This window comes from Ambystoma mexicanum, chromosome 11, assembly GCF_040938575.1.
Source record: "Ambystoma mexicanum isolate Mex_15411 chromosome 11, UKY_AmexF1_1, whole genome shotgun sequence".
In the NCBI taxonomy this organism is placed as follows: Eukaryota; Metazoa; Chordata; class Amphibia; order Caudata; family Ambystomatidae; genus Ambystoma; species Ambystoma mexicanum.
This window is the reverse complement of record NC_090934.1, coordinates 425,293,664-425,312,665: the sequence shown is the minus strand read 5'-3', so window position 1 is coordinate 425,312,665 and position 19,002 is coordinate 425,293,664. Positions and strand designations below refer to the sequence as shown.

At 48.7% G+C, this 19,002-nt stretch overlaps 1 protein-coding gene across 7 annotated transcripts in view; it reads right to left on the bottom strand.

Moving 5' to 3' along the window:
- The window catches only part of PHF21A (PHD finger protein 21A), a 2,009,174-nt gene that overhangs the window by 878,728 nt on the left and 1,111,444 nt on the right, over positions 1-19,002 (bottom strand). For all 7 annotated transcript variants that reach the window (XM_069623242.1, XM_069623245.1, XM_069623243.1 and 4 more), the window contains exon 10: positions 8,281-8,376. In XM_069623242.1, coding sequence (XP_069479343.1) covers positions 8,281-8,376 — 96 coding nt within the window. The remainder of the gene's footprint in view (positions 1-8,280; positions 8,377-19,002) is intronic.

Here is a 19,002-nt window from a genome sequence, read left to right as displayed (position 1 = left end):
GCTTCTTGTTCTATAATAGCTCAGAATATACATAGTCCCAAGGCTGAACTCGGGACGGTCCCAGTTGCAGCGAAGGAGCCCAGGAGGACGTCTGCATAGGCCACAGAGTGGTTCTGGGACTGTTCTGAGCACTTCAACCGGCTGGATCTTACAGTAGAAGTCAGGAATGGTGGTTCCAATTGATCTAGGGGTCGAAGCAGTGGTGGAGGTGTTATTGAGATCTGCTGAGACAGGGCTTTGCTGGACAATGAAGAAAGGACTCCTGGCAATCTAACAACTAGTACCGGATCAACAGCCGAGTGCTCACCTTCATAGGAGTCTTGGTTCCAATGATGATCGGAAGTGTGGCTGCCAGAGTCCTCCTTTTATTCAGGATCCGGCTGGAGCTGGTTCCAACCCACAAATGCAATATTCAAACTGGCTGGGGCCGTCTAATCCTGGACAGCCTCTGGCATCTACATCTGTCCAACAACAAACACCTGGTAGCGATGTGGACTGGGTCCGACACACCAAGCCCCAAACATCCACCCACACATACAGACCTCGATTTTGCCTGCAAAAGCAGCAGCTTTCCTCGGTAAAGGGCTTCCCATATAAGAAATTCCAACTACTCTAAGGTAAAGGTAGGAAGGTGGTCAAAAAACAAGATGCCCAAAGGACAGGCAAAACTATGGCAAGGCAATTTTAAAGTATATGGTACTCTTCATGGAATTAAGTGGTAAAAAGTAAAAGTGCATGAGAGTACAAAAAAGAAAACACGTAAAGTATCTGAGCCCATCAGCCCATCCTGGATAAAACACGCAAGTAACCGAAAGGTAGCAAAAAGAACAAGTTACTTAGCAACTGGTAACGTTCTTTCGATTGGATGTTCCTCCAACGTATTCCTCATCTTAGATGTATTCCATCCAGCTTTGCTGCTCTTCGGAAATTTTTTCGCCAGAGGGCGGCGTGCGCCGAGTCGATGGTCCCTCGAAGGCCTCCGTCGAGGGTGACGTCATCGGGTGTATAAGTAGCATGCGCGGCGCCCGTTGGCCTCAGTTCTGTATTTCCCCTTTTTTGCCTGTGATCTTGTACTGTGTAGATTGTACCGGCAGACCGGTATCGGCCTTGCGAGAGTTGAGTTGGCAATAACCCGGAAAAATCTACAGAGGGGTAGGCTGGGAGGGCGATGAGGAATACGTTGGAGGAACATCCAATCGAAAGTACGTTACCAGTTGGTAAGTAACTTGTTCTTCGAGTGGATTGTGTCCTCCAACGTATTCCTCATCTTAGATAGACTCCCAAAGCAGTATTTTGTTACTTTCTCTGGAGGAGGGGTCAGATTTTTTTTGTATTTTATTTTTTTTATCAATGCCTTTAGATGGCGGAATAAAGCACTGCTTTTTCAAAAGTCAGCTCCCCAGACTGGGAAGCATCCAGGCTATAGAATTTTGAGAAGGTTTGAAGTGAAGACCAAGTTGCTGCTTCGCAAATGGACCTTATTGGGACACCTCTTTGAAGGGCCGTGGAAGAGGCCTCTGGTGGCATGAGCCCTCAACCCTTCTGGTGGGTCTTTTTGTGCTAGTCAGTAGCATTCTGAAATGCAAAGCACAATCCGGCGAATTAGTCTGTTTTGTTATCTATTGACCCAGTTTCCTTCCTGTGCAGCCTATAAACAACTGGTTGTCCACTCGAAGCCTAGAAAGTCTAGAGATGTAAAAGCTTAAAGCTCTTTTTGGACCCAGTCTGTGTAATCATTCTTCCTCCTTAGAAGGATGAGGTGGAGGATAGAATGAGGGTAAAACAATTTTCTGACTTAAATGAAAATCAGATATTACTTTTGATAAAAATTATGGTTTAACCCTCAATACAACTGTGTCCTTGTGGAACACAGTAGAGGGTGGCCCAGAAGACAGTGCCTGTAATTCGCTCACTCTTCTTGCCGATGTTAGAGCAACTAAAAAGGCTGTTTTCCATGTTAGTAATCTTAATGGACACATGTGCATAGGCTCAAAAGGGGCACACATTAAGAATTTTAGGACTAAATGTAGATCCCAAATCGGTACTTGAAATATGTGGAGGAGGAAACACATTAGTGAGACCTTTTAAGAATTGTGTTATCAAAGGAATTTTGAAGTAGGAGCATTCTTCCGATGAGCGCTTGAAAATGGAAAGCGCTGCAAGGTAACCTTTTATTGTTCCGATATTCAGACCTCTATGTGCTAGCGTCAGAAGGAAAGATAGTACTTCCGGAATAGAACATAGAAAAGGATCGACATTCTTTTCCCTGCACCAGTTGCAAAACTTTTTCCAACGGCAACGGTATAGAGACTTTGTTGCTGGTCTTCTTGCCGAAAGCAACACCTCCATAACATCACTTGGAAGGTTCCAACCCCTGTATCTCAGCCTTTCAGATACCAAGCATGAAGGTTGAGTGTTCTGACCTCTAGGTGGAGAACCTGACCTTCCATTTGAGAGAGAAAGTTCTCTCTCTGAGGAAGACGTACTGGAGGACAGATGGACATATATAGAAGTGCTCCTGGCCCAATCCGGAGCACTTAGGATCATGCGGTTCCCGAAGCGTCTCAGCCTCCTGATGACCTGAGGAATGACGGGAATCGGAGGGAACACGTACAATATTGGGAAATTCCAATCCACCACGAACGCGTCCCCCAGGGCTCCTCTCGGGAGAAATTCCCTTGACCAATACCTTTCGCATTTTCGGTTGGTACTGGTTGCGAATAGGTCTACCTGAGGGGTTCCCCAAAGGGCGAAGATCTCTTGAATGACTTCCTGTGCCAGTTCCCATTCGTGGGACACCGTGCTCTGCCTGCTCAGAGCATCTGCCGTCATATTCTCTTCCCCGGCTAGATGAATTGCCGTTAAAGAAATTCCCTCCTGAATCGCCCAATACCAGAGCTGCATTGCCTCTCTGCACAGGGGTAGTGACCCCACACCACCTCTTTTGTTTAGATAGTGCATGGCCACTGTGTTGTCCGTCATTATCAGGACATTCTTTCCCCTGACAGATGGCAGGAAGGCCTTCAGCGCTAGTCTGATTGCCCTCAGTTCTAAAAGGTTGATATGTACTTTGGACTCCGATGGAGACCAAGCACCGTTGATTGTCAAATCGTTGGCATGAGCTCCCCACCCCAGGAGTGAGGCGTCCGTCACTACTGTGATCTCCAGCCATGGTTGCCAAAAAGGTTCTCCTTTTAGGATGTTCTCTTTACAGGTCCACCATAGAAGGTCTTGTCTGACCTTGTTCGGAATCTGAAGATGATCTGTCATTTGACCCAAGAACTGGGACCACTGAGTCTTTAGGGCCCATTGAAGGGATCTCATCCTCAAGGGTGCCTCTGGCACCAGAAAGATGCAGGATGCCATGAGGCCGAGCAACCTTAAAAAGTCGTAAGCCTGGAGATTTTAGGCATTTTGGAATTTGGAAACCATCTGAAGAATGTCTTGAGCCCTCGTCTTGGGAGGCAAGCTCTTTCCCAAGGATGTGTCTAGTACAGCTCCTATGTACTGAAGCTGTTGGGAAGGTGTCATTTGAGACTTCTTGAAATTGAGGGAGAAGCCCAGTTTGTGGAGGAAGTGGCTGGTGACTTTCAGCTGATCCAGTGCTTGCTCGGCAGAGCACGCTCTGATCAACCAATCGTCCAGGTAGGGGTAGACATGAATCCCCCCTCTCCTGAGGTGCGCTGCCACCACTACCATTAACTTGGTGAAGACCCTTGTGGGCGGAGGTCAACCCGAATGGCAGGACTCGAAACTGATAGTGTGAGTCGCCAACTCCGAACCTCAGGTATTTTCTGTGTTTGTGATGAATCAGCACATGAAAATAAGCATCCTGGAGGTCCAATGACACCAACCAGTCCTGGAGTTGAAGGGCCTGAAGGATCTGAGAAAGGGTAACCATCATGAATTTGTCTTTCCTGAGGAACTTGTTCAAGTTTCTTAAGTCCAAGATGGGTCTCAGTCCTCTGTCCTTTTTGGGGATCAAAAAATAAGGGGAGTACCATCCCTTGTTCCTCTCCGCTGCAGGTACTGGTTCTATAGCACCTTTCTCCAGCAGGGTTAAAACTTCCTGCTGTGGCAGCGGGTTTGAAAACTTCAACGGGTGTCTCCCTGGTGGATTGCTTTGAGGTTGCTTTAGAAAAGGAAGGCAGTAGCCTTGGGCTATTATTTCTAGAGTTCAAACATCTGAAGCAATGGCTCGCCATTCCTGCAGATGCTGCGACAGCCTGCCTCCTACAGGTGTTTTGTGGTGCAAGTCCTCAAAGTGGTTTTGTGGCGTATGTTGCAGCCGATGATGGCAAAGAGGCTGCAGCTGGAGCTGGCTTAGCACGTTTTCCTCGTCCACCACGAGTGGCCTTTCTTTGGCCCCTTTGACTGGCCATTCCTCTCGTCTTTCCATATGAGGTAATAACGATAGGATCGTCCCCTCCATGATTGCCTTTGCGCACGAAAAGGCTGAGGTTGCCTAATAGCAGCTCCTAAAGAGTTGGCCGCTGCTTTTGAGGTCTGCAACCTTTCAAGGCTCTCGTCAACCTTGTTGCCAAAAAGGTGAGACCCGTCAAAAGGCATGTTCAGAAGGCGGTTCTGTATGTCCGGTGCAAAACCCGACTTCCGTAACCACGCAAACCTGCGCATTACCGTGCTAGTGCCCATGGACCTTCTTACACTATCCGCAGTGTCCAATCCAGATTGAAGGGATTCCTGCATGGCCTCTTTTCCATCTCCAACGATGGCTAGGAAACCTTCCCTTTCTCCCCCTTCTGGTATGTGCTCCGCCGCCATTGTGATGCACTCCCACACAGTGTACGAAAATCTTGCCAAGGCACATGTGGAGTTGGCAGATTTTAATGCCATGCTCCCGACTGAAAATACCTTCCGGGCCCAACCATCCACACGCTTATCGTCCCTGTCTGGAGTGATAGACGGGTACGCAAGTTTGTTGAAAGCTGTGGCTGCCTGTATGACCAGACTCTCGGGAGTTGGATGTTTTGACAGATAGCCGGGGTTGCTACTGGCTGGGTGGTATTTTGATGCGAGGGACTTATTTACCGGAGGAATAGAATCCGGAGTTTCCCAATTCTTGGCCACCCTGTTTTGTAAGGCTACATGAAAAGGTAGTACTGGGTCTTCAGTGGGACCATGGTCCAATATATCTGTTAAATTGTCTTGGACGAATTGGCCTGGTGGTCTAGCCCATCCCAAGTAATCTACCACCTTTGTCATTAACTGACGGTAAGATGGACTGGCATGCTCTCCTGGATCTGGTCTACCAAAGAAATTCTCAGGAGAAGTGTCAATGCCATTTGCATTATGCAAAGACTCCACCAAATCCCTCATTCTGCTTTCCTCTGAGATCAAGCATTCTGGGACATTTGGGGTGCCATATTCCAACCCAAAAGGTACATTTTCCTCCTCGGATCTCTCCTGTTCCTCAAAAATTGAGGTCAACGATTTGAAAAACTCCTTCCTGGGGAGAGGCTTGAAAACCTTTTCTGGGAGAGGAAGAGGAAGAGGTGCAGTACCAGGCTCTGAAGAAATTACATGTTTTGTAACTTTCTCCTTCTCTTTTTCTGGATGCCCTGGCTTGGTTGGAGCCTTTGGCGCCGAGGGTGTCGACGTCGATAAAGGCGTCGACGACATAGTGGTCGTCGACAGGGTCTGCTTCGAGGGCGTTGAGGCAGTCTTCAACGATTTTCCCTTCGAGGTGTGACAGGTCTCGGATGGCGTTGGTGACCTCGAGCGGTCGCCTCGACTCGAGCGTTTATCGCTCAGCGTCCTGGAAGGTTCCCTATCCTTCCTTTTACGATCACCCGGGCTTGAGGGCGCGCGAGTGTCGGAGCAATGATGCTCTCGGCCGGCTTCCGAAGAAGGCGCGGACCGAGGCTTCGCCTTCTCAAACACCTCCATCATTTTGACCCTGAATGCTTCCCACTCTTCGGAAGACTAATGTTTCGTGGGGCATTTCATTTTTTTTCGGAGACTCGTCTGACGATGAGGTGGAGGGAGACCTGTGGCATCGTTTCTTCGATTTTTTTGACGAAGACGAGCGATGAGAATCGCTTCGGGATCTAGATCGATGCCTTTCACGTCTAGGAGATTTCTCCTCATGGGGTCTCGACTCGACGCTAGAGGCTTTTCGATCCTTCCAACCTACCTGTAGCTTTCCTCTCCTTTCTCGCAAGGCCTTCCCGTCATCGCCCGACACTTCGAACAGGCCTCCATGTCGTGGCCTTCTCCGAGGCACCACAAACAGTTGCGGTGCGGGTCCGTGATCGACATTTTAGAGCCGCACGACTTGTATTTCTTGAAACCCGATCTCGGTGTCGATGACGAGGACATTTCTATATATATATATTCTTCACAGAATTCGAGGCGCGCCAAATGTCCGAAGCAATGTAACTGCGGAAAAACGGAACCGAGGCCAATGGGCGCTGTGCGTGCTACTTATACACCCGATGACGTCACCCTCGACGGAGGCCTTCGAGGGATCATCGACATCGATGCACGGCGCCCTCTGCCGAAAAAAATTCCGAAGAGCAGCAAAGCTGGATGCAATACATCTAAGATGAGGAATACGTCAGAGGACAGAATCCACTCGAAATAAAGTTATGACACAAAGTGTCCCTGCCGCAATATACCATAAAGTGAAGACTGCAGTGTAAAATAAACAGAGAATTTCACAATGGAAAAAACAGAGTTCTCCTGCACCGTTAGCCATAGGGACTGATCGGTGCCCCCAAAACAGATGAGCTAACCAAGACAAGTACAGGAAAAAAGCTTTACTTATATCTAAAAGTCAATAAAGGCTAAAAACAAAAGCAAAAAAGAAGAGTGCCTGGTTGCTTATGGAGTGAAATCAGTTAAAAGTAACATCTTGACTGTCGCTGTTAAGGCAGGAAATCTAGAAGAATGTAAGAGTAACAGCACATAGTCCCAAGGTTCTTGCCAGACAGGAAGTTGGCACTTTGCTTGCAACGAGTCTAGACCGGAGGCATGTTGGTTATGAGGCCCTGAAGGTTGCTTGCTGGGACCCTGACCTTTCATCTAGCACAATGGTTCTGATCCTGAGGGGGCCCCATTCTACACTTTCCATTCTCTTCATCCTCCAACATCTCCTCATACCCAAGGGGCCTTTCTCCAAATCTCCTCTCTCCACCTCAGAAACGCCTGCCTTTGCCTTTTTGATGTTGCATCACAACATTGTTCCTCCTCCCATCTCACTCGCACATGCCAGAGGGGTGGGGTATATGTTTCCCTCTCTGAGCTCCTTTCCTCTGGTCTTTCCCAGGCTCCAACTCGACTCTGGCCACTCCATTTTCACCATCTGATCGGGTATCTCTAGTACCTTCCTTGGTCTTCTACTCCTTCCTGTATCACCACCTCCTCCAATTCTATCTTCACCACCTCATCTTCTAGTTTTTCTTTCCAAAGCCACCTCCTCTGCTCCACTCTACCACTGCCACTTTCCTTAGCTCTTATTCTCTTCAACGCCATTATTCCTCCTGTCAACTGATGTGCTCTTCTCTGCCTACAGCCGCTTTCTCTAGTCGCCTCTGAACACATTGCCTCCTTCTCTTAACACCCACACTGATGTCCCCCCTTGGCCTCCTTTATTTGCCTGCGTTGCTGTCCTTGGTTGTGTTCCCTGTGAGGGTCTGCAAATGTATTTTGTTCTGTGTACTAGTGCAAGATTGGCTGATTGAATTGCTTCTCTGCATCATGCGTTTTTGCTCCATGTTTTCAGTTTGTTGGGTTTCTCGGACCAACACTATGCAAGGCTGCCCTGCCAACTTCCACATGCATGCGAGTTCTGCGTTGGGAGAAGCAAGTGCATGCGCTTTTCCTGTCACTATGCTGGTGAATGAGTCCCTGCTCTTTCTACAATACAGATTTTTCTATTAGAATAAAAAGTGTTTCTCCACCGCTGGGTCCATCTTAAAGGGTCAGACATTTAAGGGGTGTAAATCTGACATGCCTTTACTCCCTGATCTGAATGTTGTGGGGTTGCAAGGGGATCCTTCGTACACTACACACAGAGCCTGCTTCATGAGCGGAAAGCTGCACCTGACCCATGGCCATCCCCCTGCACACCCTCAGGGTAAGGCAGGGGATATCAGCTGAACACACAAATTATTAAAAGCATGCAAGGGAATGGAAACTAGGGCAAACTGTTGGCAAAGAAAATGTGATAAAGTACATTTCTTTGAACACTAAAATAACTCTGCAGTTCATATGTGTGAAGGATAATTGAGAGGGATCGTCATGGTGCAGTACACATACCTGAGGATTCTCTTCTCGTTTTGGCTTAGGGGCAGGTTGGACAGTCGTGCAGTTTTCCAATGGTTTTTCTATAGATTCCACTTCGGACTTAACCGTCTGAGAGAAAAAAAATAAAATCAATTAATGAGGCATGTGCAACTCACCTGTAAATAAAGGGTGCTCTGTTAAGGAGCGTTACAAAGAATACAGTAGGAATGATGCCTACCAATCACTGAACTTTATGATGCAGCAGAGCGATCTTTTTGGAGGAGCTATGCTGGTAGTTGTTACAGAAAGATGCAGTCAGCCTAATGCACTAGACATCTGGAGAAGAGAGTTTTGTGAGTAAGGACAAACCACATAGAACTCGGTTATGCTATGTCCTCTTCATCCATAGTCCCTATACCGGCCTACATCCAAATACTTGCTACCCGCATTGTTCTCCATAGGGATGCTTTTTTGATATGGGGCAGAGACTTTAATTGTGTGTGCGACACGCCTAGAGACAGGTCTGCTCCACTTAAGACTCTAACTTCCCCAGCAATGATGGCCCTAAATGCGGTACTTGCAGAACTCGCCCTAACAGAACTACGGAGGGAGCGTCACCCAGATCTGAGGGAATACTCCTACTACTCCTCCCCACACGGTTTCATACAAGGTTGGATTATTTATTTGTGAGCACTGAACACTTGCAGAATTTCACTTGTGCAGAATATATGGCCCGCTTAGATCAGATCACTCCCCCTTCATTGTATCATGGATGATCGAGGCACCCATGTGGCGTATGTCTACTGATATATTGCATGACATGGCCTTCAAGGAACAACTCCGGGAAACACTGACTTTTCCTCGAGGAGAACATTGGTAGTGTGGAAAGATGGGAGACCCTGAAGGTTGTAATCAGGGGAGAGATTATGGCTGGGGGGTTGAGGGGAGGGTGTTCGTAAACAGCTGAGGATGGAGCTCGAGGGCCAGGAAAATAGAGTGAGGGAACTAGAAACAACACAACCCACTGAGAGTCACTGTGAATGCCCTTCACGAGGCCCGCGCTCAACATCGCACCATTTTGGAGCGGTTATCCAGGTTTGATTATGCGGCCAACACAGCGCGCGCACACACACGGAGGGAGACAAATCAGGGAGGCTTCTCACTTGGCTTTGTCACAGAGAACACCCCAAAACACCAGTCACCTCACGGAAAGATGAATGTGGGGAATCATGGAGGGTGCAGTCAGTAATCAATGACATATTCGCTACCTATTACGCTACACAGTATAGTCACAGCACCAGCATTCCAGTGGAGGAAATAGAAGCTTTTACTGAAATTACACTCCCTACGCTTACTTAAGAAGTAGAAAGCGCAATCAACACATCCGCCTCAGGGTAAGCTCCAGGTAGCGATGGCCTACCTGCCGAGTTCTACAAAACATATCAAAGTACAGTTGCCCCAACACTTCTTAAGGTCTTTGAGGAGACCTTTGATTCTCAAAGGCTTCCTGACACACAGAAATCTGGATAGTCCCCATCCTTAAACCGGGAAAACCCGCAGACATGCGCTATTCATACAGGCCATTAGCCATGCTGAACAGTGACATACAACTGGTGACAATGCAGCGGCCAGACTCCGACAGTGCATACCGACGCTAATACACCCTGACCAAACCAGATATGTCCCGGGGCCCAATACTACCTCCAACCTCTGCAGCTTTCAACAGGTGGTTGAACAAACAAATAGTCGCACCCAACACTATGTGGTTGCATCGTTAGATCCAGTTAAAGCATTTGATTCTGTTTATTGGGAATGGATCGAGGCTGTGCTGAAAAGTTTTGGTTTTAGGGCTCACTTCAGGCGCTGGGTCAAGATTCTCTATACTTCCCCCGACGGCCAGAGTCAGAACTGGGTGGTATATTTCAAGGCAATGGGACATCCAGAAGAGGACTCATCAAGGGTGCCCTCTCTCTCATATGCTTTATATTCTAGCGTTGGAACCCATTGCACTATACTTCAGACAGGAGTACCTTGAGGCTGGGATACACATTGGCGATACCACACACTTGCTTTCCTTATATGCCGAAGACATTCTACTTTACTTATGCCACTCACATCACAACCTCCCCTTAATATTGGAAATATTGGATGATTTTGCAAGATACTCTGGAATCACATTCAATAAGCAGAAGTCATGCCTTTTCCCACTAGCAACACTAAATGACACTAAGCTTACCCAGACATTGGACTGGGGACTAAAGTGGGAACATTACTCATTCTGGTACCTAGGTATAAAGATAGCACACACCCCAGAAAGCACTCACACCCTAAATACACAGAGCGATTGAATAATCCGTAAATATATGGGTTTTTGGACCAAGTTACCTCTCGCTTATGGGTAGGGTGGCTATCACCAAGATGATAATACTCCCACGCTTGTTAATGGGTTCACAAATGTGGCCTATTATATTGCGGCATCCTTCTTTAGGTACTTGGAAACCATGCTTAGAGCGTTCTTGTGGGGACCCAGAAGACAGACCATCTACAAAGATATGGACTCGGCCCCTAGAACGAAGCGGCGTACAACTACCCAACCTTGATTACTATTTGACGGAGCAACTTAGCTTTGGTTGGCTGACAAACCCAATACTGAACATACTTTGTTAGACGCCTGGATTCATCCGGCCCGATTACGTGATGCCCTTTGGCATCCTTTGAACAAGCAGATACCACACCCATTATTGCGGACACTAGGTAGACAGATCTGGCAACGGACCACGAAAATACTACTGCTTACACGTCCCTACGCCCCCACATGGATCTTTATCGGTCAACACGCTATGGGACCCGCATGAATTTAAGGTGGCACGGTTTTAAGAGTATGATGGCATTGGAATTTGGGGGGACATGTATGACAATGGTGCCTATAGGGACTTCCCAGACCTTGTACAAAAGGAGGGTCTCCTGAGTGGGCAATTCCTAAGGTACATACGGATTACCAAGTTTGCAAAATGCACGTGGCCTAATTGGCCGGAAAAACCACAACCACACATGCTCCTTACACTTATGTATGCATTAGAGGGTTTGTGAAGGCCAATATGCTGGAGATACAAGGTCTTGATTGATAGCATGATCATAGACTGGTCAAAGCTCAGGGCCAAATGGGAGGCGGACCTTAGAGAGGAGTTGAAGGATAAACAGTGGCAGTAGGCGCTTTGTCCGAGTAAGCATGTCTCGCTTAATGCAAGATTCCGGCTCTTACAGGTTAATGTTCTACACCGTACACACCTGACCCCAGCAAGGGTTGCTAAATTTAATACAGACGCAGCTTCTACTTGCCCTAGATGTGACCAAGGTGATGCTCATGTAAGGCATATGTTTTGGGAGTGTGTCCACATGCAACAGTTTTGGAATAGAATTAAAAAGGTACCTATGAAAGCGCTGGGATTACCAGATATAAATGGACACCACAGGAATGTATACTGGACATGTAGGCTAGGAACAGCAAGCATAAGCACATCACTAGGTTCATGGACTTGGCATGATATTGGGCAAGAGGTGTGTAGCCATGACCTGGAAATCACATAAGGGCCCGCAATATGAAACATGGCTGAAGGAAATGCAGTGCTGGTGCATGGCAGAGACAACAGCCTGGGCATGTGCTAATGCAGTGCATGGAGGGGAGGCGGGACTAGTCTTCGAGGCCTGGAATGCGCCGATAAATGCTGCTCTCTACCCGTCCGATGACAAACCACTGTGAACTGCTTCAAAGTTAGATATAGTGCGTGCTGACCTATGGTATACACCTTGTTGGTTGCAGACCACCCTACATGACCTTCTCTTATATCTGAACTGTAGTCTCCCATGTGGCGTGGGAGGCAGACTTGGTTGGAAACTATAGACATATGCAGCAAGTACATAAGACTGGTTGGATACCATCTCCTTTTTGTTTTTCCTTGCTCTTTGGTTGTTTTCTTCACCTTTCCTCCACCGCCCCCCCTTTAGACTGTCTTCTCTCTCTCTGTCTCCTTTTCCCGTTCACTATAACGTGATTGATAATTGTTATGACACCTTATGCTTAGGTTTGAAATGACAAACAAAAAAATGCTAGGTCCTCTTCATTTACATCGTTGGCTTTGATACTAGAATCTCAGTTCAATTGCTGAGAGCAACAACACGACTTTTAGCCATTGTGCTTAGCTCTAAGGAGCAGAGGTACCTATGATGGGCCCCAATTCCAAAAACTGCTTTGAGGAAAACAGGGAAAGAACTTCTAGATTTTAATAACAATGCAGTTCAGTAACCTGCATTATAGTTGCAAACAATTGTACCAAACAATAAGTCACTGCAGCCTGAGGTCTAAATAATAACCCATGCTAGACATTGTTTACAAGTCTATCTTGGTGCACTGGTGTCAGTCATAAATATAATGCACACTTCCCATTTATGCCAGCAGTACAATTAATCACTGGCCACAGACGCAAAGTAACTGTATCAGTGCTCAATCGAGATAAATTACAAGTTAATCACCCTAGTGACTAACCTACTCCTAGTCCACAATCCCCTTTCCCCCATACTGCACTGGCGTCCCTCGCAAGGAACGGGAACAGATTTTTTACACAAAAAAGCCTGTCTTCTTTAAATGTAGCCATGCGCGGAGGCGTGGTACCAGGAGAATGCACTCCCCTGACTCCACCCTATGGCGCCACACCTCCGTCCCCTTTTACGCAGTCAGATTAATCTACTGCCCAACTATGCACTTTTTCAGGGGGAGGATGAAGGGATGCATGGAGGAAACGGGACTATGAACTAGAAGTACTTCAGTCACTTTGGTGAGTAACTTGTAATTACTCCTACGTCCCATCGCCTTTCCTTCATACTGCACAGGCGATTACCACTGATTAGACCTTAGGGAGGAGAGATGTCTGTAGACTTATGCAAACATTTTTCAGCACTACTTGCAAAAGGCCACGTCTGACCGTGCACTGCTATCCAGACAATAGTGCTTGCAAAAGGCGGGTGGGAAAGCCCATGTAGTCACCATGCTCATTCTGCCAAGGCACATGCCTCTGGAAAGTCACTGCGGTAGCCTTTGCCCGGCTGCATGGGCATGACGATTTGCTGGCAACTCCTTATTCTGACCTTCGTAGGCCTCCTGAATGGCCCCCACCATCCACCTTGCTATAGAAGCTTTGGAGGCCTGACAGCCAGGCTTTGAACCAGCAAACATGATGAACAACATGTCGGACTTTGAACTTCTATCTCAGAAAGAGAAAGGAGTTTCAAAGTACTTCTCATAATCTGGCAATGTAAGACTCTTTCTGCCACCGATTTTGGATTGGGAAATAATGTAGGCAACACAATTTCCTCGTTCAAGTAGAAGGATAAAAACAACTCCGGCAAAAACAAAGGGTTGGTGCGCAGCTCCACCTTATCACTATGGGACGTGGTGTACGGTTCCGAAGCCACCAGGTCCTGAATCTCACTAACCCTGCATGCTGATGTGAGCCCAACTATAAGGATGGTCTTGATACTTACTAGCCTGATGCCCGTCAAAGCCATGGGCTCGACTGGTTTATGGGCAAGAGCGCTCAACACCATATTGAGACCACATGCCGCCTGAGGGCGCTTGATAGGAGGGTACAACCTTGTTAAGTCCGTAAGGTGCCTCTGGACCACCGGTTTGAAAGCGGAATATGACATGGTGTCCAAGTTCCTGTAAGCATCTATAGCTGCCAAATAGGTGCAGCACGTGCTGACCTGCACACCCGATTCTGCAAGGGAGACCAAGAAAGATAGCACATGGTTGAGGGCGCAAGAAATGGGGTCTATGCCTTGTCCCTTGCCCAGTAGAAAAACATTGTCCACCTGCTCTTGTATTAACTCCTGGTAGAGTCGCTCCTTGCCTTTTGTATAATCTGCAAATTCTCTGGAGACAACTGCAGGTGCTGCAGCGTCTCAATCTCAAGAACCAGGCTACTAGATCTAGTTTCTCTGGAGCTGGGTGAACCACTGCACCGCCCTGCTGCGTGAGGAGGGCACATTCCCAGAGAGGCATGGGCCCCTGAGCTGCCAGCCTCACCAGCTCGGAATACCATTGTCTGGCTAGCCACTATGGCACCACTAGAACAAGGCTTAAGGCCTACGCTCCTCTGATATTGCAGATGACCCTGTGAATCAGAGGTGTCAGCAGAAAAGCATATGCCCACAGATTGTCCCACTGCAGGTGAGGCGTGACCCCCAGAGAGCTGATGTGCCTGCCCATCTAGGTTGCACCTCCTGTTGTCCTCTGTGGCTACTAAGTCCACACGGGTGCCCCATGCTTGAAAGATGCCACCCAGTCTGCTGAGCCAGTCCGCTTCCAGATTGCAATCCCCCAGAAGATGGATCGCCAGTAAGTGAATTCTGTGCTGCACAGCCCACTCCCAAATCTGGCAGCCTGCACAGGGAAGGGGACATGGTGCCCCCTGCTTGCTGATATAGAACACACACGTGGAACTGTATCCGAATGCAGACTGCTCTGTTCTTGACCAGCTGCAAGAATGCCCACAGCACTAGCTGTATAGCCTTCAGCTCCAGAAATTTAATGCAGCGGTCCTTGTCCATGTTGGACCATCACCTGTGGAAGGCATGAATGTCAAACGTGGCCGCTGCCGCCCCTCCAAGGAGGAGTTGTTCGTAATCGTCAACTCCAGCTTGGGCTGCAAAAAAGGCATGCCTACCGATAGATTTGTCTCCTGCTTTCATCACTGCAAGTCTTGGTGGCGGTCTGTTGGGATGGAGACTGTGGCTGCCTGCGAGTCAGTCTCTTGGTTCCAGGAGGCTGCCAGGTGTAACTTAATCCTCCTCATCCTGGGCCTTGTATGCTTAATAGTCAGAAGTCATGCAGCCATGATGCCCAACAGGTGTTGGAACCACCGGCTGCTGAGGAAATGGCTGCTAGCCGCCCGATCCTCTTTGTCGTAGGGAGAATTCTTTGCTCTTGTGTGTCCCAAAGTAGGCCCAAGAAGACCACAGGCTTGGTGGTCTGTAGCTGCAATTTTTGTGGGTTTATGGAGAACCACAGCTCGTACAACATGTCCATAAAATGGAGTGTCTGGACTTGGACAGCACCTGGAGACCCTGCTGGATGAACCAGTCATCCAGGTATGGGTAAACATGGTAGCTCCTGTGACCCGAGGACTGAGGCTATACCGTTCATCAACCCAGTGAAACCCACAGGGCCGAGTTCAACCCCGAACGGCCGCACCTTGTACTGAAAATGGCAGTCCATGGCCATGAACCTCCGGTAAGCACAGTGGGGCTGCCAAAAGGTGATGTGAAAATAGGCATCTTTGAGGTGCAGGGAGCACATCCAGTCTCCCCCACACAGACACCGCAATTAATGCTGGCGTATCCATCTTGAATTTCTGAAGGGTTAGATATAGGCATAAAAAAGGATATACCGAGAACCACTCAGGCCTGCCTGGTTGTTCTTCTGAATTACGAAAATTAACAAATACAATCCCCGGTCTCTCAGAGGGTGGGAAATCCTCCACCACCCAGTTTTCTTGCTGAGATTTCCACAAGAGCCGGTGTCACGATCTGAAGGAGGGGCGGGGAGGGGGGACCGAGGCTAGAGGGAGGCAAAACCCATTGGAGACCACCAAGATGATCCATGGATCAGCGAACGTCATCTGCCAGGACTGAATGTTAAGGGCAAGCCTGCCCCCCACCGGAGAGCTGTGGACCCTGATTGTTTTTTGCTGTCTGGAGGCAGGTGGGCGCCTGGGAGGGGGACTGGAAGAATCCCTTGTGTAAGGTCCTTTGCTGCTTGCGCCTGTGATGGCTGGGTGAACTGTTCGGTTTGGTGCGCCCTGCGCTCTTGGTGATCCCTGAAACCTCTGAACATTCTCCCTCTGTCCGACCTCGTCTGAAACTGCCCATAAGCTTTTGTGGCCGGTTTAGCCAGGATAGCGAGAGACTTGGACGTTTGCAAGCTGGCTTTCTTCTGATTCAGCTCGTCATCTGTTGACAAGTGGAACAAATCCCCTTCTTCGAACGGGCGATCCATGATGCATTCCTGAACATTGAGATTAAACTTAGTGGCCCTCATCCAAGCAGAACACAGAATATCTGGTGATACAAATGGTTCTCCCAGCGGTCTCTATATGAGAGGCAGTTGACTCCATTATGTTCTATGTGACCAACTTTGCATTGGCCAAGTTTGACTTGAAGGCCGCCTGCTTATGCACCGGCAGGCCCGGCAAAATCTTTCTCCATAGTCTCTGGCTTGCTGCACAAGCATTGCATCCGCGTTAGCCTTCCTCAGGTAAAGCCCGGCATCCAAGTAAATCTTTATGCCGTAGGGGGTAGAGAATTCTGCCCCCCTTGCCCAGCAATGTTGAGTTTGTGCTAGAGGACAAGGAGGAATGCGGCTTAGAACAACAAGGACGCCACCGCTATGACAGATGAATGGGCCTGCGGGTGAACAGCAGCAGGGTTTCACCCGCCACCTGCCTGTACTTGGCATCTAGATGTTTGTAGACTGTGTGGTATGAGTCTTAGCCCAGCCCTTTTTGACTAAGGCCTCGACATCCTTTGCAGAGGAATGTCAGACCTTTTGGAGGCTCCGATAGTCAGTACCTCAGCCAGTACCCCTGCCTCTGGTTGTTCCTTCTGTGGCTGAGGGATCCCCAGGTATTCTGCTAATCTGGCAAGCCGATCATGGAAGGCCTGGTCCGACATGGAGGTGTCTGCATACTCCTACTCGTCCGTGTCGCCTGGTCGGTTGTCCCCGGGTCCCTAGTGAGAGGGTCAGTACTGCCTTCATCTGCAGCGTCTCCCAGCAGGGTCGGCGGTGGGACCTTCTGCCACTGGGGCTGTTGGAGCAGTGGGCTGGGTACTACCGGAGCCTTGCTGGAATTGAGTGTAGCTTGCGTAGGTGTAGCACACGGCCAGTGATGGTACAGGGTAGGCTGTACACCACGGCATCTGTGGGTTGTGGAAAGCGGCCATTCCACCTGTGGGGTGAATTCCTACCTGGGTGCAGGAGGCGTGGCTCCCAGTGTGCCTTCGTATTGGGAAGTGCAGGCATCCTGACAGTGCCATGTTGCTGCTTGTACAAGCCGGTGCGACCTCGCGCATAGGCTCCATCGCCTGCACCTCGGGCGTGGACCTGGAAGGCTTGTCGCCTTCTGGCATAGACCCAGTAGTGCATTTGGGTGCAGGTGCCCCCTCGGGGTCAAGGCCCGGTCAAAGAGGAAAGCCCCTCAGGAGATTTCCCAGTACTAGAACCTTTCGGACCCTCAGCCCGTGGCCGGGGAGGATCCTTGGATAACTGTCTGCTGACCGATAGCTCTAGAAGTCGTGTCTGGTGTTCGGATCTGTACAATCCCTCCCGCTCAATGTCTTCCCAGGAGAGGAATCGCCCTTGCGGTTGTTTAGTGAAGAGAGTAATTACCTTGGGCCTAGACTTCCTGCGTACATACGCCTTCAAGTTTTCGGGCAGAGATCTAGAGAACCGTCTCTCCATCTGGCGAGATGGTTCTTCAGTGACCTAGGCATGAGTGCGCCGAACAACCGTGGTCCTCGCCGAGACAATGCAGACAAAGCGCGTGCGGTTCTGACGCAGGGAATAGTCTGTCGCAGGTAGGGCACGTACTGTAGTCCGCCTTGCCGACATGCGCCGGAGGCCGTTGTATTGTAAAATCAAAGAAATAAAATGAAAAGTACAATACAAGTATAGAACACTGGTTCCCAGGGAAAAACAGGCGCATGGAATTAAGAGGGGAAAAAACCTCAACCACCAGCGCAGGTGAATAGGTGCGCTCCCATCGCTGCCGGAAGAGAGGACTGAAGTGTGGCACCGGATTTAGGGGAGCACATGCTCCTGGTAACACACCTCCGCATATGGCTAAATTTAAGGGGAAAGGCTTTTTTGTGTGGAAAAGGGATCTGTTCCCATCCCCTAGCGAGGGACACCCATGAAGTATGGAGGAAAGGAGACGGGAGGTAGGAGTACTATAGGGAGAAATGCAAATCCAAAATTAAACAATTGTTTAGCCTTAGGCTGTGTGCACTTTCACACTGTTAGTTCTCCACTAAAGAAAAGCTAGTCCCAGTCACAATGTGACCTTTGTGGTGGTGTGCACATTTATATTTCACAACCGGTGAGGACCTGTGAATTTTTTTTAAAGTTTACACAGAACATACGTCAATCACTCAGCATTTCAGAAACAGTTTTACATTGTCAAGCTGCTTTAAAAAAAAAAAAATAATAAAAAAAAAAAAAAGACATCCCTTGACCTTAAGAATTACAGGCCGATCTCCAACACCAGATTTCTCGTGAAACTCATTGACCGGACTGCACACTCCCAGCTCAACTGCTTTCTAGAATCAAACAAATGCCTCAACCCAGCCCAATCAGGCTTCAGATCTCAACATGGAACAGAAACCACTATGCTCACGATCTGGGATGATGTCAAGGTTGCGGCAGACTGAGGGCTGTGCAGTGCTGATTCTCCTTGCTCTCTCTGCAGCCTTTGACACGTTAACCATTCAATCCTCCTTGACCGCCCCCACTCCCTAGGAATCCGTGGCTCAGATCTCAAATGGATTGCCTCCTTCCTCAGCAACAGAAAACAAAATCTCCTTCCTCTCCCTTTTTGTCTCAACTGCTTGCGCTGTGAACACTGGAGTACACCAAGGTGCATACCTCTCTGCCCTCCTTTTCAACCTCTATCTGACCACTCTACCAGGAATCAACCGCGCGCG